This window comes from Mugil cephalus, chromosome 12 (genome assembly GCF_022458985.1).
Source record: "Mugil cephalus isolate CIBA_MC_2020 chromosome 12, CIBA_Mcephalus_1.1, whole genome shotgun sequence".
Lineage (NCBI taxonomy): Eukaryota > Metazoa > Chordata > Actinopteri > Mugiliformes > Mugilidae > Mugil > Mugil cephalus.
In genome coordinates this window covers 22943923-22968165 of record NC_061781.1, presented here as the reverse complement: position 1 = coordinate 22968165, position 24243 = coordinate 22943923, and the positions used below count along the sequence as shown (strand labels likewise).

Sequence of the window (24243 nt, the reverse complement as noted above, 5' to 3'; positions counted from 1 at the left end):
AAAGCACCACACAATACCAAAACTATTATCTGAAAATGAAGCCCGGTGACTAAGCTCGGGAGTTTACTCTCACTTACGCTGAAATAAATACTGTATCACGTTGCAGTGTTGTATTTTAGCGCTTTATAAAACCAATTAGCACATTCTTGAAGCTGAGTGTGTGCAGACTTACTAAAACAAGCCTCACCACATTAGTGTGCAACAATAACAAAAAACGCAAGTCATGGATTTCAAAACTAGGCTAAATTTCTAAAGGTCTGCTGACTGATTATTGTAACCAGCCGCTTCTTGCACATTTGATCAAATGAAGAATGTGCAGCGTGCATTAAAAAACAAATCTGAAACAGGGTTAAGAATACAACCCCTTTGCAGTTTAAGAGTTTAAATTTGAAAAACACGTGTCCCGCGCACGAGGGCTCCTTCAAAACATCGACCCATTTAGGCAGGAAACCAATCGAGAAAGTTGTGTGACTCAGAGGTCAGCGAGGGAATGACGGCCTGTGTTTGTGTTCAACACAGTCCTCTGATACCATGAGTCTGATGCTGTATCCACACCCACACACACATTTAAACACACACACACACACACACACACACACACACACACAGACAGTACGGGTTTGATGTTCAGAAGCCATGAAGTTTAGTGTATCATTAAAGTTATCTCCTGACTCTTCCAGGTATATCATTACTGGCCTCATGTCATAACAGATCAGACCATTAACATGCGCTGTATATGCATTTAGACATGTATGGTGCCTGTGTATATATTCAGCCATGTGAGTGTGTGTGGGTGGATGGGGGGGGGGCAGTAATCATGCTATATATGAAGGTGCATTAGTTGTCACGTGACTGATATATTGCATGTACAGTTGTGTGCGAGGACATTTTTTTGGTGAAGATGTTTTTGATCGGGCCTCGATTTGAAACAGCTGGTGTTAGAGTCTGAATGAGGGTTCAGGGGTGTAGTGGTGACTGTCAAAGGGGAAAGTGGAAATTATGTGTGGGAAAGAGTCCAGTGGGGATTTGGTGTTTCATCTCCACGGGCAGCGTGTCCATGTTTGACGGGGATTCCCAACAAAAGTCAAGACACATCCTTTGAAACTGAGACACTGGGCGTTTTGCACTGGGTGTTTTGACTTTTCTTTTATTGGTAACAGTGGTGTGTGAGACTTTGAAATGTTTAAAACTTCGTGCCACGTGTGTTGACAGCTGTATTGATTGAGGATTGAAATGCACTCCCTGGAGACACAGCTTGAGTTGTTAAGAGTAGGTTTACTGACCCTGCAGAAGTCACACTTGAACTCAAGTTAACTGTAAGTTAGGGCTGGGGGGTAAACTGGTTCATACCGAACCAATTTTTTTCCACTATGATATGAATTTTTAATATACCGGTGTATATGATTACACAGTGTCAATGTAGCGCTTCTACGAGGTGTGGTGAAGATGGAAAAGTCCAAACAATCAAGTGGCAGAACAAGAAAACTTGAACCTGTCCCCCGGCTAAAGCTGTCCCCTAAACTATCCCCAATTTTAGCTTTTAATGAATGAAAAAAAAAAAATGTTGCGTGCAGACTACAGTTATTACGGTAGCCGGTCGCGCTGCTTTTGACATTACAGACATAGTTTAAATATGTTTAAATATGTTTATTCAAACCTGTTTTACTATGAGTGTGGAATTATTCTACAATATTTACTCATCATCACAGTAAAATAGTTCATCCTTAGTCAATCTACTGCATTGATTCCTCTCTCAACCAGTAGGAAATGTTCTGAACATGTGATTGTGCATGAAAAAATAAATAAATACCATGATAGACGGTTTTAGTTGTACCGCCCAGCCTTAGTTACCCTGGAAATATCCAAGTAGTAACAAATAAAACTGCCTCAGAGAGTGAAGCCCTGGTTTTATCAGAAAGACATGATGAGGATCCTTAAAGACTTCTTTCTGTTGGTCGACTGGATTTGACTGGATACTTCTTTTAGCACGACTTGAGACTTGAAGCAAGACTTGTATTAGACAAGTTGTTGAATACCTCAGGACCCGACTCTGATTCGCTTTGATGGAAAGTAAAGGACATTGTCAACCGTGACCAAACAGGAACTCACAGTTTCTCTATCATCTAGGATCTTTAGCTCTGATGAATTGTTTTTTTTTTTTTCCTGATCCACTGGTAAATTTCACAGGAACTTTTTTCACCTCGTCCAGTCATGGGTGGTCATTACACACCTCGGTGAGGCCTCCTTACATGCCATCACCCGAGCTCTGCTCCTCTTAACACACCCAAAGCAAAGGGTTCAACGTCAGCTTGCATTACCTCTCCTTGGCCTCCGACGGCGGTCGTGACACTGCAGGTTGTGAAGTCTGAGACGTCAAAGTGGCGGCAGGAGGTATTAAGCCAGCTGTAAGGGTTTGGGGGATTATGTCCCAATGACCACGCATTCCCAGTTTCAGAGACCGGGGGGAGAATGAAGGACAATGGGGATCAGCGTCCAGAGAGAGAGGCGCGATGGAAGATGAAAGGGAGGAAGGAGAGGATACAAGGAGAAAAGGGGGGATAGAGTTTCTAATGAAATATCATCTGGCAGGTTCAGGCAGCCCCCTCGGGTAGGTTTCACAACTCCGGTGAGACAGGTAGCTCCCTCTGGTGCCACATCTTTGAAAACATGAAGAACACCCTGACTAGTAGAGTAGGTGGACTGTGCCCTCACTTAATGGAAATATCCCTCTGGCTACAAGCTCACAAGGTCAGAGGCTCTTAGATCATCTTAGATCTTAGATCTGGGGCTTTGAACCCATTTTGTGTTTTAAAGCTCCCTTTCTCCTTTGAGTGGTAGGTGTTTGTCAGGTTCGCTGACAACGTTGTCATGGTAACTATCTGATGCATCCTGCAAACCTCTGTGCTGCAATTCTCAAAGCGTCGATGCAATTACAAAAAAAAAAATCCAGATTTGTTGATTAGGGCTCTTACATGAGATGCATTAAGTATCTAGTCTGAACTACAGGGGAATGTTGTATAGCTTGAATCACGTAGCAAGAAATTGGCCTTGATTTGTAATGTGCAATCATTTTCTGACATGTTTAAAGACATAAACATGTACTATTTTACATTAAAGCACCGGTGGTGTACACAATATACTATCTCTTATTGCACACTTAATTGAAACTTTTGTGTCGCAAATTCAGCCGCCTTCACACAAATAAAAAGTCATCCAGTGAAACCTCTCCTCTCCGAGTCTGCAGTGTGTCTCGCGCGACACTAAACTGCTGTACAAAATTTCACGGATGCGAAGGAAGTAAAGAGCGACTTAGGAATGTGCACTCGTGGCCAAAACATATGTCATCGCGTTTCCGTAGCAACGCCATCCAACACAAGCCCCGCCGCCCGACTATCAGCTGTCGATCTTCTGAGAGCGAGCCCTTCTCCAGATGGTTTCCAGAGCATTAGAGGAGATGGAAGACCAGATTGGGCTTGCTGCAGCCTTTTGTTGCTGCGCTGTGCGAGTATATGTGTGTGTGTGCAAAGAGGTAGTGTGTACTCCTAAGTCATCCGTGAAGTAATTTGGTCATTAGGTTGGGCTGTTATTATGGATTTTTAGTGTAAAAAACATGCACAAACCTAATTCATCGGTCGACATTAACAGCGTAAACACAGCGCGTGGAATCAGTCTGGAGTTTACCTTTGTGTTTCTATGTGTGTGTGGATCAGGAAATACACAGGGATGGAAATGATGTATGGATGGAAATGGACAGCCAGCCGGAAGGAGTTTAGTGAAACTGAAAAAACAAGAATGGAAAAAGATGACACACTGGAGAGAGTGATTCAGAGTCTTTATCTGGCGTAGGAAATCTCATGGATACATTACAGAGGAAAATAAAATGAGGGCAAAGAAGGGGGGGATATATTTTATTGCATGCAGGAAAATGTGGCAGGATGCAGCAGGAAAACTTTTTTTTTTTTTTTTTGGCGGAGGATTGTTTAGGTCAGGTTTAGGCCACGGTTTAGAAAAATGTCCCACATGAAAGTGCACGGACCTTGACATATTTGTAACCTTTACAAAATGAATAGATTTATATGTTTACAAGAGACTCGGCTGCACAAACCTGTGTTGAGTGACACTATGCAAAGTGCTTCTATTCTATTACGTGATGTTTTCTAGTCCGAAGAAGATTAAATTAGATTCAACTTTGTCGTCATTCCACGTTTACAGGTACAAAGCAATGAAATGCAGTTTAGAATCTAACCAGAAGAGCAAAAAGCAGCATAAAGAGTGTGATATATAAGTGGTAAAGGTTGGTTTTATAGCATATGGAGAATGTTTACAGATGAAACCTATGTACAGGTGAGATCATATATACAGGTGAGTGAGCAAAATATACACAATGACTGATTGAGGTACTATGGGGTCCACAATTTAAAATGTCTTCTTAACTTTACTCATTCAGAGATACAGAACCTGTCTCAACAGCGCACAGTTTGACACAAAGCGCCACACGAGACCTGTCAACCTAAGCTTCCTGTAAACTCTAAGCCCCGCCTCTATCGCTGCTGAGCCAATCACAAGGCCACATATTACACGCCCACTCTGTCAGGTATGATTATGTTTAAGTAAGTTGCACAGCCACTTTACTGTTGCACGTTTGTAACAAACAAAAAATAAAATGAATATTTGATCCTGTGTATTGTTAGAATAGCTTAATATTAAATGCAAAACAATGATCTTTGGCCTGAAAAATGTTGAAGACCCCTCCACTAGAGGAAATGCAGATTATAAAGTGTACAAAATACGGATAAACTGAGCAGTGCATACATAATAAAAAGCAGCTACTAATCTAGCGCATAAAACTTACCAGTTGCTCAACACTTAACCTCCAGCACATCACAGTGTGAAGATAAACGCTGTGTGTTTTCTGACATATCACATGTAATTTCCTGTTTCAGATACTAACATGTTGGTATGGTTGAAAGCCAACGCGCCATCGCTGATGGTGACACCGCGGTGTCAGTTCAGCCTTGTGCGGCCGCCACTTTAGACGCACTTTGTGCATCTACCGACGCCGTCAGCAATATGTCCCGATGGCAATCGTGGCCGTGTAGAGGTGCACGGAGAGCAGCGGCTGCTGATACGGGCTGTGGTTGATGGTTAGAGCTTGTCGGTGCAGATAAACCTCGTGGTTAATTGCTCGACTGAAAGGAGGACACTGATAGTGTTTGCAAAGAGACACAAGCTGCAAAAGCTGCTGCAGAAGGAGAAAGAAGAGTGCGTTGACCTGCACATTAACTTACGTCTTCCAGAGCAAATGGAAATGTTTCCAGATTTCAAACCAGGTCACAGATGGAACTGAAACCAGTGGATGTTGTTCACCACTGACTCTGACACTATTTTTAGAATTTATCTCGAGCTTTTCTGTTAATTTCTTTTATTAAACTCTCAATCAGCGTGCAGAATGTACTTGTAGCCTCACTTGGTTTAAGTGTGTGTGTGTGTGTGCTTTGCTATTTTGTTTTCGCCATTCGAGCGTGACGGCCTTCAGAGCTGTTGAACTCTGGTACGAGATGTAAAATGCAACACTTCATTTGCACCAAGCAGAGCACTTCAAGTGTTTGGAGAAAATGAAAATGTTTCAAACCCTATGGTGTTATTGCAGTCAGTCATAAAGAGAAAGAATTTTTTTGCAACGGCCGTATGAAAAGCTGATTTACTCTAAGTGGCTTTTGTTCAAATTCTTAAACGACACATCATGAACTGAACGTATCTCCGTCGACTCGGAGGAAACAAGTAAAGGATGCACTCTCTGCATCTTTTTGCAATTTAATCAGATCACTTAATCATTTCACCAAAAGCTTTTCTGCTGTCTAGATCCTATATACGTGCGTGTTTTCAATCACACAGTGTTGCTTTCGTGCAACTTGGAGGAGCCTATCGAGGCAAGTTTTTCCTTGCAGAGCTCATTTCAGCAGATAAGTGTTTCAGATGTGGAGACGGAGCGAGAGAAGATTGCGGCTCTCCACATGTTGATAGAAGGAGATGAAGGGGCTGCTTGGTGAGAAACAACAAGGGGGGGGGGACAGTCAGGAAGACGGCGCGAGGGTGGCTCAGAGCTAATTTTAGCCGAGGGCTCATTACGCGATGCCACTGGCCCCCCCCCTCCACGGTAGCTGGAGCTCTGCTATGGCAACAAAGGCTTTTAATGACTTATGTGAACGCTTACATTTGCCTCTGATTGTGTGTGTGTCTGTGTGTTTCTTTGTCCCTTTACGGCACTTGGCCAAAAAATAAACAGAGTTGTATTAGTCTCCGCTGTGTGACCGTCTTCAAAGGATCACAAACAAACTCCCTCTCTCGTTCTCACACGCTGAAATGTGCCTGCAGTTGTTCCGCGACACACAACTTTCGGTTTCATCTGCTCGCAGCTGATCTGCCGATCTGAAAGAGAGAGTTTTTTAAAATTCTGCACGAGAGAAAGACCAACAGGTGTTACTGATGCGCAGGTAGATTAACTGCAGACGCCTCGGGGGAAGGAGGGAGGTGTGGGCAGGTATAAAGACCTGAGCAGCTTTGGGCCAAACTGTGAAAACATCAGAATAATCACCAAAACAAGTTCACGATTCAAAGGATCCAAAGCGAAAGTCCTAGTGATAGAAACCACATCAGACAGGGCTGTTTCAAGATGCTCTGGGGACCCCAGGCAAGAGATCAAGAGATAGATAGATAGATAGATAGATAGATAGATAGATAGATAGATAGATAGATAGATAGATAGATAGATAGATAGATGCAGCCTCGTGATTGGCTCAGCAGCAATGGGGGCGGGGCCTAATGTGTACAGGAGGCTTAGATTGACAGGTGTAGCTCCTGTACTGCTGAATGAGTGAAGTGCTAAATGAAAGATAACATCCATTTATCCCTTTACTAAAATATGTTGGATTCATATTAATGTGTATTTAAAGAAATTTAAATTTGTGGGAGGGGAATTAAAAAAATATATAAAAAATGTGTAATCAACTAAATATTTAGCGACCCCACCCTGCAGCTTGGAGGTTTGCAGAGCTGCTCATAATGTTTTTAAAGTACATTTCAACACAAGTCGTATATTTAGCACAAAAGCCACTTTGAGTAAATCGGATTTTCATATCGATAAAAGCCAAATATTCCTTCTCTTTATGACTGACTGAAACAAGACAATAATGACTGAAACTATTTCATTTTCTGTTCTGAACACTCGGTGGCTGATTAAATGCTCCGCTGCAAATAAAGCGATGCGCTTTCGGTTTTCTTTTCTAATTGAGCCGTACTTTAATAGCTGCTGTCGTGGTTGAATGCAACATCTAATATCTGCTGGAAATGAGAAAGAATGACCTTAGAGTCTGCGTGTAACGGTCCACGTGACCCCGACTGAAAACACGTCCCTGAATACTCAGGGGGCAGCGTAAACCGAACCACGTCCCCGTCCCCGTCCCCGTCTGCTTTTAGAGCGAACGCTGCGTGGGACCTTTTCACGAGCGGCAAATACCTCGTCGCGTCGGAGGCTCTTCATCCGACAGCTGTGACGAGCAGAGGCGTGCGGTAAATCACGCAACTCCCACTCACTGCAGTTTCTGTCACACGTCTGCGTGCGTTTCCGATCCTGCAGCTGTACAGCTTGACACATTTTTTTTTTTTTTAAGGAAGACATGAGTCAGGGAAATTCACAAAAAATGTCTCCACACCCGGGACAGCAATATAGACATCGTGCAGAATGCCTTGAGCCTGCCATAAATGACGCAACCTTGGCCCGTTGCTACTCATGTAAGGTTTGAACTTTTACACGAATAACATTTTGCTCCGTTGACATTTATTCTACTAGATTTTTTGCTGTGATTTAATTATGAAATGCGGGCTATTTTTATCAAACAACAAGAAGAAGAATATGTTCAAACATTTAGGAAATTTGACCTTTGTAACCGTGAGCACACTCGCTGAAATCTGTGCTGGTATCCGAACCAGTGAGGAGGATACGGCTGCTTCCTGCCTCCCCTGTTTTCAGTTTTATCTCTTGGACCTAATCTAATAACTTTATTTTGAAGCCATGTTCTGGCCATGCTGAGAGTATGTGGAGGAGGCAGTTGAGTCTCAAGTATTCTACAATTCGCCAACATGTACAGTAGATGCACACACGCAAACAAAAATAAATCCCGTGGTGCCACGGTTACCATCAAAATCCTCCCTACTGCCTCCGAGTTTAGACGGTAATAATTCCTGGCGCTGGGAGCGATGGATGAGTGGGGAGGAAGGTGTTTATCATAAATCCCGCTACATATTCAAACCAGCAATTCCAAACGTGTGCACAGATGTTGACACAGCAGGATTGAGTTTCAGGGCTTCGTGCCAAAAATCCTATCTGCAATTGGCCGTCGGCCCCGGCTGCACGTTTCTCTCCCTCTTTGTTTTGACATGAGCACATGACTGAATGTGCAGGAAAAAAGAAGAAAAAGATTACAGCACTCACGGCTCCACAGCGGTTCTACGGCCGGGTTAAAAATAGCAGCAGGCGTTCCCCCATCCGTGGAGGGAAAAAAGAGCCGGGTGCGCGTTTCTACGTGCAGCTAACACACTTTTTTTTGTGTGTGTGTGTGTGTTAGAAAGTGATTAATAGGTTTGTGTTTCATGGCACACAGACACAGTTTGTGTTCTTAAATCAAGGCGGGTTAATTGTGGCTAGAAAATGGAAAAAGTTGTTCCCATTCTGGTCCAGATCCCGGTTTATTTTTGGCACAGAAGAGCCAAAACGTGCCATCCAGTCTCATTAAGACACACACACACACACACACACACAACCGCACTCGCCCGTTTAATAAAATCCAGACCGTGCCTTGAAGCTTTCTGGAGAGTTAATGAAGCTGCAGTGGGACGAGATCCCGTCAAATTACAACTCTACGGAGACTCTCCCTCCCGCTAAAGTCGGCTTCTCTCTTCTTTTTCTTCCTGTAACCCTAAGACATGAACTGTCACACAACTCCTCGTCCTCCAAGTTCTGCAGGCTTTAAAGTGGAGCGACTCAGCTACAAATTCAGTTTGGGCTCCATTTAAAGAGTGAGATCATAAAGCTGGGCTGCACATTTTCAGCGGTTTGTACCGAGGAGGTAATGACAAGTTTCACACTAACACAAATAAATATAATTACGTAACAAGTTCTGTTTAGTCATCATCATCTTTCATCCTCTATACTTTTTTTCACTTCTGAAGTATAAGAATAAACATTTTTGTCTTATGTAACTCAGGCATGAAAACCAAAAGAGCACATTTATGGGGATAAAATAGTTTCACATTTAAAATAAAATAAATGTATATGACATAAGAACATCAAAAACATCACCATGTTGGATGAGCTTGACTCCGCCCACACTCCAATAAATATGGGCATGGGGGTCATGATGGGGCGGAGCTAAGGCCCCTCAATTCTACCACCGCCGGGTCTGCTACAATATTAGCTCAGGCTAATCAGCTAGGCTAATCGCTTGTGCTACTTGTCCCACCTAAAATATAATAACTCAGTTCTTCATCTAATGTTGAATCACTGCAGCCCGATGATTGTTTTAATCCACACTAGTGGTGGATAAACAAAACGATATGGCAATATATCGCGATATTTTTTCTACCGATACAATATCGATTTTAAATGTCTTTATGTCCATTTTAAAAGAAAAAGAAAAAGTCATGTTCTGGGTCGATTGTGAACAACTTCCACACCTTCACCGCCACTTTTTCTGTACAAGTGCAATAAATTGGAAACCGATCTTTTGGATTAATATTGTGTTTTGACTCAGTTTATCTAATGAATTATCAGTCATCTGATGTACATATATACAATTTGTATTTTAAGCTGCATTTAAAATTCCTTAGTGAACCAGATAGAATAATGCATCTTACCGTGACTCAAGTATCGTCGTACGTATCGTCGTATCGCGAAGTTCTTGCCAGCAGCAGTAATTCTGCGGGCAGCTTTAGCTGGGGAGAGGTCATCCAAAACGAGGACTGTCCCCGGACATCGGGGACGTCTGGGTCACCGTGACCAGGTGTAATCCTCTGGAGTCCTTCGGGAAAATTAACCCGGAGAGTCGGGGAGTTTTCCTGCTGGTGTCTCCGGATATTGTAGCCAACTCCGTATGAACCGCAGCGCGGTCATTACAAAGCAATAAAAAAATAAAACAGCATCTTTCTGTCCAGTCAGGATTAAACTGATGGTTTTTATCTTCAATTTTCTGTTTAAGAGTCGACAAAGTCATACTTCTTGAGTTTATAAAACGGTTTGTATCAGTAGTTTAACGCGCTGCATTGTGGGTAGGTTGCTAAGCTACCTGAAGTGCTGCGTTCGATTTCTGAACTATTGTAGGAAATTTGAGGTAATTTCTGTCAAATGCCTTTTTCTTTTTTATCTTTCTTTTTTTTATGACTGATCCACCAGCTGGGCCACTCGGGCATTGTTTCTGGGCCGCCAGTTGAATAGGCCTCCTTTAAACTGATCTATACCTCCCCATCTCTACTACTAGTGCTTTGCTTGAGCTTTTTAAATTTATAATAACATTGCATTTTAACAGCACAAATTATATCATCAATTAAGTCACTGGTTAATTTCAGATGAAGATTTTACATGTGAACACAGATCAGTTTATTAGATTATTATAGTTAAATCTATCAATGTAGGTTACATATAATATCGCAGTTTTTTTTTATAATAAGTGTAGCGCTCATGTCTCCTGCCCCAGAGACCAAAACCAGTAAACAAACAAACAAACAATATGAACACTGTATAAAACAGTAGATATGTCTCTAAATTTGCCATGGCGACTACTTTTACCCTACTGATATTTGTACCTTTGCATGAGTTGTATTTTAAATTGTATTTGCAGTAAAGCCATATTACCATAGTACCATATTTGTTCAGATTATCACTCATGTTGGCCCTGCTTCTCTTATGCCCAGTCCGTCGTCTCCTTCTGTTAGTTACTGACCTTTAACCTCTTCATTATTTGCATTTCTGTGACGTTCATCCACCAGGAGAGGAAGCTCACGATGCTCTTGTGCTTCTGGAGTCAAACTGAACGGATAAAATTTAAAAGAAAACAAATTTTTATTGTATTATTATTATTTTTTTTGTCTTGAGCTCAGGACCCACCGAGGGTCTCGACCTCTGGTTGGTATGCAGGCTTTGACCTCTTGGCCTTTAACCCCCGCTGGGCCGATAAGACTAAGGCTCGCGGTGATAGCGGCTCACACACAGCGCCCCGTCGACGCTGCGAAGGCTAACGCTGAGTGACGTGACGCTATGGCGGACGCAGACACAAACGCACACAGATTCTTTCAGACAGATTTTACTATCACACACACACACACACACGCACACACCTACATCATGATAAAAGGATGAGGCTGGTGACTGAAGTGCACATAAACACACTTATCCAGCCCTCTAAAAGCAGATTCCTGATTGATTAGCTTTTGTTTCCAGCCTGCCTGTCTGACTACTCCTGCGGAGAAGCTGAACATGAGGCAGTGTCAAGCATCTCTGAGTGACTCTCCCTCTCTGTCTGACTCTCAGTGCAACACGACTCAATATTCTTTAGTGGCTTTTTGAAGGACATGCTCACAGAAATGATCTTTTATGAAAAAATAAATAAATAAATATACGAAAGTCTGGTTCACTACAGATACAGATTATTGTTGTTGAAGTAGATCATTGATTTGATGTTTAATTTCTGGATTACAATTTTTAGATTGTTTTGTTTCTTTTTCCAATACAAAGTGCATCTAAATTACCTGATATATACTGTAAGGAGGGTGTTTCCAACATTTTCAGGCCAAGGACCCCCCAAATTTAGAGTGTTCTAAATTAAACTCAGCCTAGTGCTATGTTGGATTCATCATATAAATGTGTTTTTAAAGAAATTTAAATTTGTGGCTTAAAATAATAAAAAAAAAAAAAAAAGATGTGTAAAAATGTCTGATCAACCACAAAGATTTTGTGACTCCCCTGCAGTACCTCCGCGGACCCCCTAGGTGTCACGGACCCCCTCTTGAAGACCTATGCTGTAAGGAGCAAACTTAACTTTTTGATGAACATCTAAGGGGCCAAGTGACAGCCACTGGGGCAAACAGTGTTGCCACAGTCATCTTCAATAAGTAATCTGATTACTGATCGCCCCTTTAAAAAGTAACTTACTTTACTGGTCACTTGATTTTACAAGTAACTAAGTTAGGTTACAACTTACTTTATTAGTAACATTCAGCAGCTTGTCAATACTAACTTTATTGGAAGTACATCAACAGTTTTAAATTGTTTATTTTAGTGTCTATATGTCTATGATTTGCTTTATTTCATCTTATTCTATTTGTTTATGCAACAAACACCAAGGCAAATTCCTAAGACACAGTATTTTCTGAGTCAGATTATGAAAAAATACATGTGCTTATACAAAAATAAGTGGCATTTTCTCTACAACAGGAGCATCAAACTCATTTTAGTTGATAATTACGCTTAATGACTTCAAATTTTCACAGTGTAAATTCATCCCGTGGGTCAGATCGGACCCTCTGGCCGGCCGGTTTTGGCCCACGGTCCGTATGTTTGACACTCCTGCTCTACAACATAACGCCTGACCAACTTCTTCAACTGCCCCCCACTTACTGGTTCTGCACCAAAGTCCAGTTTTTGCTGTTTGGGTGGTTCGGGGGGACCTCCTGACCTGCATTAGATGCAGGTCTCTGTTAGCTTCACCGTGTCGTGTTTTTGAAGCTAGATAAGACTTTGTCACCTGCACAGAGTCGACAGAGAACCTTAATATTGTTTTCTTTAACGGACACAAACTCAAAATAGTGGCGTCAGTTCCAGCTAGAAACGTGCACCTCTCTCCTCCATCCGTGTGTTGTCCTCGTGCTGAAAACGTGACTTGTTGCATACGTGACGTCACTGCAAGAAGAAATCAAAAATATGTCGTTATACTGCTAAAAATATGGGAAAATAGTAACGCACGGTGACTTGGATAAGTAACATAAAGTCTAATTACTGGTTTGAAATCTCAGTAACGAGCATCACTGGAGGCAAACTAGACATTCAGAAATGAAGGAGACAAAACATAAAAAGCAAAGTGTTTGCTTTCAGCTCAAACAAATAACGTAATTCCCTTAACAAGCTGCTGTGGACTCTCAAACTTTCAAACATGACACTAAAGATGTTTTCCTCAGAGGTTCAGTCATCGCTCCACCTTGTCAAGCTGTCAACTGCGTAGCTCTCAGGTCTGATGGGGTCAGCAGTTTAAAGCCCCCGCTGAGGGTTTAGCTGATGGGCCGGATATGAGCAGATATTAACTTTAGCTTTGTCTCATTGGTGGCGTTATTATTGCCTTAGCTAGCTGTTAGCGGGAGTTCGGATTGATTGATTGGACGGATGTCAATGACGAGAGCGTTTTTGATGGATAAATGACGATTAAAGTCACAAATGGTTCAGCACGTCCGTCCAAATGTCCATGTCCGTCCAGTCTCCAAACATCCAGCAACACGAAGAAAAAAATGTCAGAGATCTGCGTGCCAAGTGATCATCTGCTCGAAGGTCAAACCGCCTGGGAGCAAACCATCCTTCAAGCTGTCACGTACAGAAAACGTGACTAATGGAAATCACGTTATTTAAATTAACAGGAGGCTTCTTTTCCTGTCAGTAGTCTCCTTGACTGCTCTAGCCTGCAGTAAAAAGGGTTTAAACGTGAATGTTTGAAAGCGACCTTTCTGTGGAACCGGCCAACTCGTTGCCCAAAGGGGTTTCCACAGAAATCCTTTAATGAAAACACAAACTTTTAGATGCTGACAAAATATTTCTTTCCAGTTGTTTGGATGAAGACGTCTCGTGAGTTAATTAAATCAGAAGCTGTGCCAAGGATGGATACGAGCTCGAGCTGGAAACTTCATATTCATACAATAATTGGGTTTATTTCCTCATTCATGGAACTTTTGATGATTGACGATTTGTTTGAAGAAGCCATTGTTCTGGTTGATGGGGTCATGAGGTGTCAGCCTGCAGGACTTTAAGCCTGTAGTTCCAGTCAGAAACAGGCAGTCGCGTCGTCAAAGGTCATCGAGTATAGTTCCAGTCTTAAACCTGCAGGGATGGTTGATGTTACTGATATTTCTCGGTGACAGAAAGTACAATGAGTCATGATTAGGTTTGGAGAAAGAGCATCATCAAACATGGCTCTTAAATTTGCAGTGACATTGTTGTGGATTGTTTTTAGGTTATTTATGTCAGGGGCCAAATGCTCAGGCCCTGTTTACACTTGAGTGATCGGATCACTATCCACATGCATCTAATTTATTCTTTATTTATTTATTTATTGGTTTAGTTAGCTAAGGCTTGCTCTGCTAAAGAATAGACAGCATTATTTAATTTTTTTTTATCTGCAGATGGACGTTTAGGTCTTAACCTCCTGAGATCTTGATTAGCGGTCGCAAAGGGTTAATATACACTAGTGTAAAAAATGATAACAGGCATTTTAATGAAATCTTTATTTTAATTGTATTGTTATGTTTGAAACTATTTATACGTATAAACTTCTCTGTATGATATGCAAATTTAATCAAAAAAAAACAAAAAATCATAATTAGCAAGGACCCGTTTGAGGACACTGGGATTAAACATCCTGCTCAAATGATGATGCTTAGTTTTTATACTGATTTGGTCCTTGGAGAAATTAAGAACACATATTAACAACACATAACAAAGGAGGTTAAAGCATTAAGTGCTGAATCGGCAAAGAGCCAAAACTATCTCTAATTGTCTCAACTGTCTCCTCAATGCATGTTGGGTGAGTTCACACCTGTCACCCAGGACGGATCTTAATAATAGGTCTGAACAGAGTCTTATTTTTCTTTTTCTTTTTTTTGTAATGCATGTTTGAAGATGCTGGGAGCAGACAATAGGTTGGGTATTCTGATAGGTTACATCTCTCTCACTTGCAGATCTTGAATAGCCTGCCGTACTGAATGGACTTGCACCCTACAGACGTATAGACGAGAACCAAACCAGCTTTTTAACATAAGAGACTTCTGGGGAATGTGGCGTGGCAGCGGCACAGATTGTAGATACCGTAACACGCTTCTGGATACATGACCCATTCACAAATGATTCCACTGAGCGCACATTACACATCACACACAGTAAATCCCTGTGGCGTGTAATTCACGGTTTGATTGGTGGATCCGATCGCCCGTGCACACACAGGACCCCCCGCTGCTCCCACGAGGAAGCTCTGTTTGGCCGCTGCTGACACCAACTCGACCCCTCGACCTAAATCCTAAGCACTTCTGTCTGCCCCGAGGAAATAACTCAACCTGTCCCGCTGCATCCTCAGGACGACTTCTGTCTTCGGCCGAGCGCGAACAAAGCACATCTACTACAAGTCAAATGTGCACACACATAGACGCAAATCAAGAAAAAAATATGTAAATATGTAAACTGCAAATCAATAAGATCTGAGAACAGAAAACAGCATTAATAATAATAACACCAGAAACATAAAACAACATGTATGTATACAATAATTCAGTATATCCAGTAAACTTTGAAGCATGTAACGCAATGCACACGACTAACGGAGCCACATGCCGCTGCATGCGACACAGAGTCAGTGTAATTCTGTCACAACAACAACAACAACAACAGCAACGACGAAGGACAAACACGCACATTTCATTGTGTCAGTTGCATCCTTCACTCTGTAGGGACACGGTGCTAATCAGATTAGCAGGGTTGGAGGGTCTGGGAGGAGGAGGAGGAGGGTCTCAGTGTGTTTGTGTGTGCGTGTCCTATAAGAGAGCAGATGTAAGAAGCCAACAGCCAGGCTTAGACGTCTGTTTCTCTCATGTCTGTCTCAGTATCTCTGAGTGAACGGTCGTCTGTCTGTCTGTCTGTCTCAGATGGGTGAAGCTCGTGTTTTATTTTATTTACTATGAGATATCTGGGTATTCCGCCTCCGTCTCAGTTTTACATTTAAATAATTTCATCTTTTGTGCTCACACCATTATAAAACATGTTATTTTCACACATTAATTGCTGACTCTGGTGTTTGCAGCTAAAGCGAATCAGAACAAGTCCCTAAATATGCCTTTAATGGGACCTACGTGGGCGGAGTGGCCCAACTAGTTACACCTCTGCTCTGGTGTGTGGGCGTTCTTTCATTTTAATTCATTAACTATGATGTCAGGTCATTTCTGGATTTCAGCGACGAGGACAGCGCTGGTCTGGTTGGAGCTGGAGCAAATGAATGTTGTAATAAATGAAAGGAGATGGTGCGTGGGCAACCACTGGACCTGCAGCGAAGGAGGAGCTGAGTTTGTTCATCCGGATGCTGAGTTGCCAGTATGAGGAAATGTCGTGATGTTCGATACCAGTGATTTCCTTTCTGATCCGATACTGATTGATATTCAGACTGGTATTGGCGACACTGATCCAATACCGACCCAACCTAAAAAAAGTAGTGTATTTCAAATCATAGCTTCATAAAGAATAGAAGACATCAGAGTTATTTATTTATTTATTTTAAACTCTGAAGTATATTGAGGTAGTGGCCTCATTTATTATACAGCCAAGATAATACAACAACAGAAAAACCAAACAGACACGCAATCATACAAAATATGTGAAAATACTGTTTTGAAACACCGATAAATTACTGTTTAACTATTAACTACTATAAAGTGAAGACCCTGTTCTCTCCTCTTCTGTCCTCCTCATCATAAATGCCTCATATTCTGTGTTGTGGTTTAATCTGTGTGTTCACAAGGTTTGTTGTGTTGCCACAACTCAATAGTTTAGTTATTTTCCACTTTGTTCCTACATCACCTCAAATGACTGAAGTATAAAAAGTATCAATATTTTGATTTGAGAATTGATTTTGGAGCATAAATCCCTGGTATCTGAAGTATCGTCATTTCAGTATCGGTGATGGGCCTGTTGCTGCCATGTTTCACTTCAGGGGAGGTTCACATGAAGCTACTTCCTGTGGCTCCGGCACGAAGGCACAAATCTACATTTATCTGCACAGTAACATTTCAGCCTTTTGTTTTCTTCTTTTTTTATCCTATAACAATTCTACACGAAACCCCGGAGACAGAAGCTTCACAGGCTGAATGTTGAAAGAAAACCACAATCTTCCTTCAGCCTTTACCAAATGTTTTAGTGCAGCTAAAAGTCTTTGTAGTCGGGTCAGTTCGAGTCAAGTCAGTTCTATTTCTGTCGCCCTTTATCACAAATACATCATGAGACTATTTATAATCTGTGCAGCAACACTTTTTGTCTCGATTTGACAAAGAAAATAAGTTTTCCCCTGAAAACTTTAATTAAAAAGAAGGACACTTAGAAGACAAATAGGTCTGTTTGTTCCAGAACCTGGACTTTCTAATCTAATCTGACAGGATGACAGATTACATAAACCGTGCAATAAATCAACTGCTTTTCAGTCACAATGGACACAATCACTGTAACTAGTGAAACCCGCCGTATAATTTAGTCTTTTAGATCTGGAAAAAAGCGAATTATGAAAGCAGAAAGAAGAGAAGAGATATGGTTCAAAGGTTACTCCGTTACACTCTTCCAAAACTCGTCGGGTCAAAGTGGCTCTAATGTGAAAACGCTGCCGTTGGGGAACTTTGAAGGGAAACCAGCTAAACCACAATTTCCATTTCCAGCACAATACAACTTGGATGTGTTTCCTCTCTTCCCTCCACCTGAGTCACTCCCTTTTAACCGCACGGCTTTGTCTCAGTCTGCGCCACCCGGGCTGCCTCCGTCTGTCGCCTCCGCACGTCTCCGAGGTCCCGATTGCAACCTCGGCCTCCTCACGCCACAGTGTTTAGACCCGACCTAAGGAGGCAGAGATGCGCCGGCTCTGGCCGAGGGCCGGCGCTGAGATTCCTGCCTCCTCGTTCCCCCCCAAACCAACCCTGATGTTTGTCTCAGAGGCTTTAAAAAGGGCCGGATCCGTAAAATCCCGGAGGAGCAGGCGCGTGATGGACTCAGCATGTGGAGATCAAAACAGTGGAAATGAGAACGAGTCCCCCTCTTTTGTTTTTCTTTTTTTGAAAAAGCCCCGCGTTAATGAAACATCATAATAAAGAGCTTTGTGCAATAATTTGGTGGGATTTAACAGGAAGCTTCTCGACCACACGATTCCATCGTAAAGGTTTAATCAGAAGAGAGTTAGAGGTTTGAAATGGTTCGTGGGGTTTGTCCTCATTGGAAAAAAATGTGAGCGTTGGTCTATTTTTCAAACGCATATTAACGTGATTCCATTTTCATTCCATTTCCTTTTTGGTTGTAAATAATGACCAATGTCTCTGAAGGGGGGGGGGGGGGGGCCTCTGAGAGAAGATGCAGATAAAGCCTTTGACATGGTTTAGTCTAGTGTCTTAACCTTAAAGTAGCAGCATTAGTTGGTCCATCTGGAGCATCACACATATATATATATATTTCTTTTGGATACTTCGTAGAGTCTGGAAATTCATACACTGATCAGGCATAACATTATGACCGTCTTTCTAATATTGTGTAGACCTCTCATGTGCCTCAATAAACGGCAGTGATTCCGATCAATACCGAAATTTCGATACTTTCGCTACCAGGTCTTTATGCTCTAAACTCGATTCTCAAATCAAAATATCGATACTTTCGATGCCTCAGTCATTTCAATTGTGGCAACACAACAAACCTTGTGAAACACCTCGAGTCAAACCACAACACAGAATATGAGGCATTTATGATGAGGAGGAAGGTTTCATTTTGTAGTAGTTCTTAATAGTTAAACAATAATTTATTTTAATGGTCTTATTATGTTATTTCTTTTTTCCAGTGTTTGAAACAACATTTTCACATATTTTGTACAGTAAATGAGGCTCAATATACTTCAGAGTTTAAAATAAATAAATAAATTACTCTGATGTTTTTTTTTTTAAGTTTACCAGACACATTAGGATGTATTTACATGTAGTATCGATATCAGATCGGTATTTTACTCAGTACGGGATCGTAAAAGGAACTCGGTGGCATCGAACATCACTACTCATCATAGGATGGGCATTGAATGACTGACGGTGTGTGGAAACACAAAGTTGTTAGTGGGCGGGTTGAGGGGAGGGGCCTCTGTGGATCATCCCACAGATTTGGAGATTTGGAGGCGAGGTCAACACCTTGTTTTTTGAGTTGTTCTATGTGTCTATGTCAGGCTGCGTAAGGGGGCGTGTGTGTCTGGTCTGGTCTGGTCTCCACATGATTTGACGTTTTTAGTCGACTGGGTGTTTTTTTCTGTAGCTCACATGCACGTGTGTGTGTTTTTTCCCCGTCTTTTTCGTGAACTATGAATAGAGCAGCGAGAAACATTCACAGTATGCGATGAGAAGTATTCTGACGCCGTGGATGTTTGCAGCACTAAGATTGCACTCCATTCCATTCCCCCAGAATTTTTAACCAACATACCTCAAACATTTGTCGCCCAGAAAAACTCTGAATTATGTAGTTCAGGGAGAAAAAACAAAAAAAAAACAGTGAGGAAACAGTGGGGCTCTTTTTTTGGCAGGCAACGTGGAAGTCTGGCTTCTTAAAGTAGCAGCAGCAGCAGCAGCAGCAGCAGCAGCGACGTCGGGCTCAGTGGTGGCGGTGACGGAGGCGTCCGTGCCAGGGTGGAACTCCCTGTCTGTCTGAAGCATCCGCGTCGTCTGTCACACATCCCTCCGTGCATCCAGCTAAACCGCCCATCACACCCCTGCGGCCTCTCATCAGCCTCCCCGTATAACCAGCGCGTCTCTGCGTGTCTTTAAATAGACCGTTCGCCTATTTTAAAGTGTGCTCAGAGCAAAGTGCAGCACCTTAAACCTTTCACAGAGGAGGATGAATCCTTCATGTGTGCACCCCCCCCTTCCCCTCCCACCCCCCTCCTGTCAGAACGCTGGATGCTCTCCAACTCATTTTTTTCCTGTTGCTCTCTGGAATCGACTGTTTGCCGTCCAAGTCGATGCTCTCCTCGGCTTCAAATCTTCAATAGCCTGGCTCCTCGGGCGTGACGGAGACATTCCCCTTTCAGACACACTTCAAAGGAAATGTCAGAAGATATTCACAAGGGCACATATTGATTCGCCGTCTTCCGTCCGAGGGGAGAATCTCTAGCGCAGATTAGGATTCCAGCTTCTACGGCATCTAGAGTCACTCTGGCCCAGCTTTTTTTCGTTGAGGCATATGAGGTGAAGTGTTTTTTGGGGGGGTGGGGGTGGAGGTGTGGGGGGCTGCTGTCTGACAGTGAGGTGTGTGACCCACTCCATTTTCCTTGGCTCACTACAATCTGCTTTTTTGTTTTGTTTTTTTGTTTTTGTTATATATCATGTCGAAATGTGTTGCCTTTGCCATGGATACCGAAAAGAAAAACTTCTGCGCGGCTCAGTTTTTATTGTGTGCCTCAGAGAGGTCTACCAGAGTGGAAACATTTTCGGAGGTAGAAACAAAACAGTGCAGCGCGGAGGCAGTCATGGTCAACCATTGGCGTTTCCAACCACATTTCTGACACACCCTCAATTTAGTCTTTTTTTTTTCTTTTTTTTTACTTTGCTTTGGATCCCTCCAGACAGAAAGAAACAAATGCAGTCATTTCAACTCTAACGCTAGTGAACTGAAATTTAAGTTCAAGAGCGATTCGGCCACAATCATCACGTTACTTTAGTCGCAGGTTAAAGGAACGGAAGTTAAAGAGGTTCACTACAAGGTGCAACTCCAAGTTTCTGTTCATGCTGCCTTTCTTATAAACCAGCATGAGTTCTATGTATATTTTGGGATGTGTTTACTGCATGATCAGGCTTTGCTTTCATTAATATGAACCATTTTCCTCAATTTACCTTTAGGCGAACATTGATGTTACCAGAACATTGCTGAATAAATGTGGACTTTTTAGGGTCGAGGAGATTTGAAAGAGTCACAACTTCAGTGCAAAAACAGAAAAAAAACTAATTCTAGTTTGCATTATTCACTTTAACTCTTTGGTTTTTGAGAGTCTTCATACTAATATCTCTTGTGGAACGAATGTCTGGTTTACAGCCATGATGATGTTGAAGCCAGACGAGGTCACTATGAAGAAAGAAAAACTCAAATACCTGATAAGTGTAGTAAAAATGTCTCCTGATAAGTTACTCTTTATATAAAATCATGTTTATTTTGTTGCAAAGTAAACCAAAGACTCTTTTCCGTACAAATCTGATCTTGCTTCATAACCGTCGGCCTGTAGTTTGCATCTATTCTGCACGGAGAAGCTGTTTTTTCCTTGGCTGCTGTTTTCGCGAAGCTGTTGACGTGATCAAAGAAGAGGCCCGAGCGCTATCAATGTTCTTATCCTCTCATGCATGCCACTTTTCTGGGGACAGATAAGATGCGACAGTTGTTGCATACCTTTGCGTTTGTGCAGAGGAGACAGTGACCTGTACAGCGGCTGCCGGTCCTGCCAGGTACACAGGTACTTTGTTTTGGAACATTTCTGGCGTGGCTTCGGTTTAATGCAAAATTCCAGATCTCTAACAAAGTCAGTTAATGGAGGAGCCTGCGCCCTGATTACCGTCAGACTGTTTTTTAAAAGTAAACACTGTTAGAAAACGCAGGAAGGTTTCCTACAGCGAGGTGTACTGTACATAAAACTATAAGTCAAATGCTGCATGCGTCATGACTGTGCAGAAAAAAAAATAGTGTGGACATTCCTCCTCATCAGTCATGTTATTCTTGGCCCTGGGAGCACATTCTTACACCTGGACCGGGCCCTCGGCTCACCGCAGTCACTCACACAAGAACAGTCCGCTTCTATATGGCACTGGCTGCCAGAAAAAGAAAACACATGATGGGTGCTTCAAATAAAAACACACACGTGCACACACACGCACGCACGCGCGCGCACGCACAGAAAGCGAGAACAGCTCAAGAGTTAAACCAAAGCATGCTTTCAGGTACATGAGCCTCGTCAAGGCACGTAGATTAGAACCGGATGTGACCACAAGTTGTTCTGTCTTCAAAATAAAAGAGGGAAATTTGGCACATGCGGTATAGCATATGACATTATTTATATGAATAAGTTATCACTTAATTACCTGTAAGTGCCAGATTTAAGCTCAGTCAATATGTCCAATCTAGATTTTTATAGCAGAGACAAACATAAACAAACAAAAAGGAAGTGAAGAAGGGAAGTTTAAGAGCAATTTCAACAACATCTAAAGACGCCACCGTTTTTACTGATACATGTGTTTAGATCAAGAGAATCAAACATAAATTTACATTATGTATTTCTCTCTTTTTATGGTTTATCAAGTATTAAATAAAAAATGTTAAGCTGTAATTACAAATTATAAGCTGCCATTTTATTTAATTTTTTTTCAGTCCAAAGCATGCTCAGAATATCACACCTTCCTTTCTTCTGTGCATTCACTTCATTCTTCCATTCAAAAAACTAGATTTTCGATTTAACTAGTCGTTAATAATGACGCTTCTTTCTCAGTTTATATAACCTTTAATAATGAAAATGTATAAAAGCTTCTGCAATTAATCAAATTACAATCAGTCCAGTCCAGAAATTGGACTTTTAAGGCCATTTGCAGTCTGAGGCTGCAGGAAGTTTCCAAGATTCAAGATTCAAGATGATTTTATTGATCCCAAAATGGACAAATGTTTTGTCCAAGATTCCTAAGATAAGAAAGAACACATATTAACCAGACACAGACATAAGAATAAGAATGAGAATAGAATAAAATAATCTTAAAAATAGAATAAGAATGAGGTAGTAAATTACAGAAGTAAATAATTACAACTTTTTCTTCAATATCCAGCCGGGAATGTTCACATTATTATTATTATTATTATTATTATTATTATTATTATTATTATTATTATTATTATTATTATTATTATAGTAGCCTTATGATTCCATTGTCTCCTCTTAATGACATTTCCATGGATTTGGTTCTTCACAATTAATTGGGGGAAAAAAAGAAAATACACGTGAAAACTAGGACCGGAAGTTGTTCGTTTAATCCCATCAGACTTGACAACATTAGAGTCAGTCGAGGCGGACCGAGGTCGCTGCGCTCAGAGCAAACGCCGCTCAGACAGAGACGCACACAGAGAGAAAGACGAGAAGCTCCGCGCGCACGTTTCACCTCCTCTCCCCTTCGGATCGACTCCTCTCCATCATGGATTCTCCTCACACTCGCGCCCTCCTCTCCGCAGGATAAACTTTGGACTTTTTATTCGTATCATGGGAATATACCGTCGGTGCGCCCGGCCCCGTGGATCTATACAGCCTTGATGGAAACCATGTCACCGCAGCAGGGGACCATGGGACAGAACAGGTCCGACTCTCTGACGGGAGAGAGCAAAGCGCTTCCCGACAACAAAAAGGTACCGGAGACGCTGCTGTGTTGGACTCTTGGGTGCGGATGAATTGCCTTTGTGCTCAGTGTCTGTCCTGGTGTGTGCGTTTTTGCGCACCGAGTGTCCCGGTGCGATCTATTAAAATATTAAAATTAGATTATTTTAAGGTATGAAAGCTGCAGTTTATAGAACCAGTGGCACAGCCTCAACCTATCCCTCCCCCAAAAAACCTCTCAGTACATGTGTATGTACTGAAGAGAGAGTTTAAAAGCAGAATCTTTATTTTATTTTCTCACCTATGCCTCAGATATGTTGACATTGATTGCATTCTGTCATTTATAAATGACTGTGACTTTAAATCTGGTTGGAAGTGGGAGATTACTTGTCGCTTTTCTTCGGGTATTTTGACTAAAAAAAATAGATCTTTACACGTTGTATTTGCGATTTGGTCCTAAATCCTACGTCTCAGCACGTTTCATTGTCCTGGTGAATGTTCTTTGGGTTTGTGCATCAAATCTTCAGTCTAGAATCTCAATTGTGTGGTGAAGAAAAAAGAGACTATTTTTAGATTGAGATTTTTTTTTATATATATGTGCAGTATTTTACTTCATCAAGCAACTTCTTGTTCAGGAAAAAATGCCAAATCCCATCTTTTTATTTATTTTTTTCTATGTTAGTTTAAGTTATGCTGTATGAAGCAATACTCGACTGAGCCCAGGAGTCAGAAAGGAGCCAAACAAGAGAACAGGGTAATATCTAGAAGACTGATTATGTGTTTTTGGACTAGCAGCCACAATAAAAACTCCTAGGAATGATTCACACTCTTTGAA

At 41.8% G+C, this 24243-nt stretch overlaps 1 protein-coding gene across 2 annotated transcripts in view; it reads left to right on the top strand.

The window, feature by feature from the left end:
• Positions 1-24243, top strand: part of LOC125017741 (rho GTPase-activating protein 20-like) — a 60116-nt gene that overhangs the window by 4593 nt on the left and 31280 nt on the right. Inside the window, exon 1 of one of the 2 annotated variants that reach the window (XM_047601210.1) lies at positions 23120-23440. The exons of the other annotated variant lie outside the window; for it this stretch is intronic. Within the exon in view, the coding sequence (XP_047457166.1) occupies positions 23348-23440 (93 nt within the window). The 5' untranslated portion in view covers positions 23120-23347. Of the gene's footprint in view, positions 1-23119; positions 23441-24243 lie in introns of those variants that run through there. 2 annotated transcript variants of the gene reach the window in all.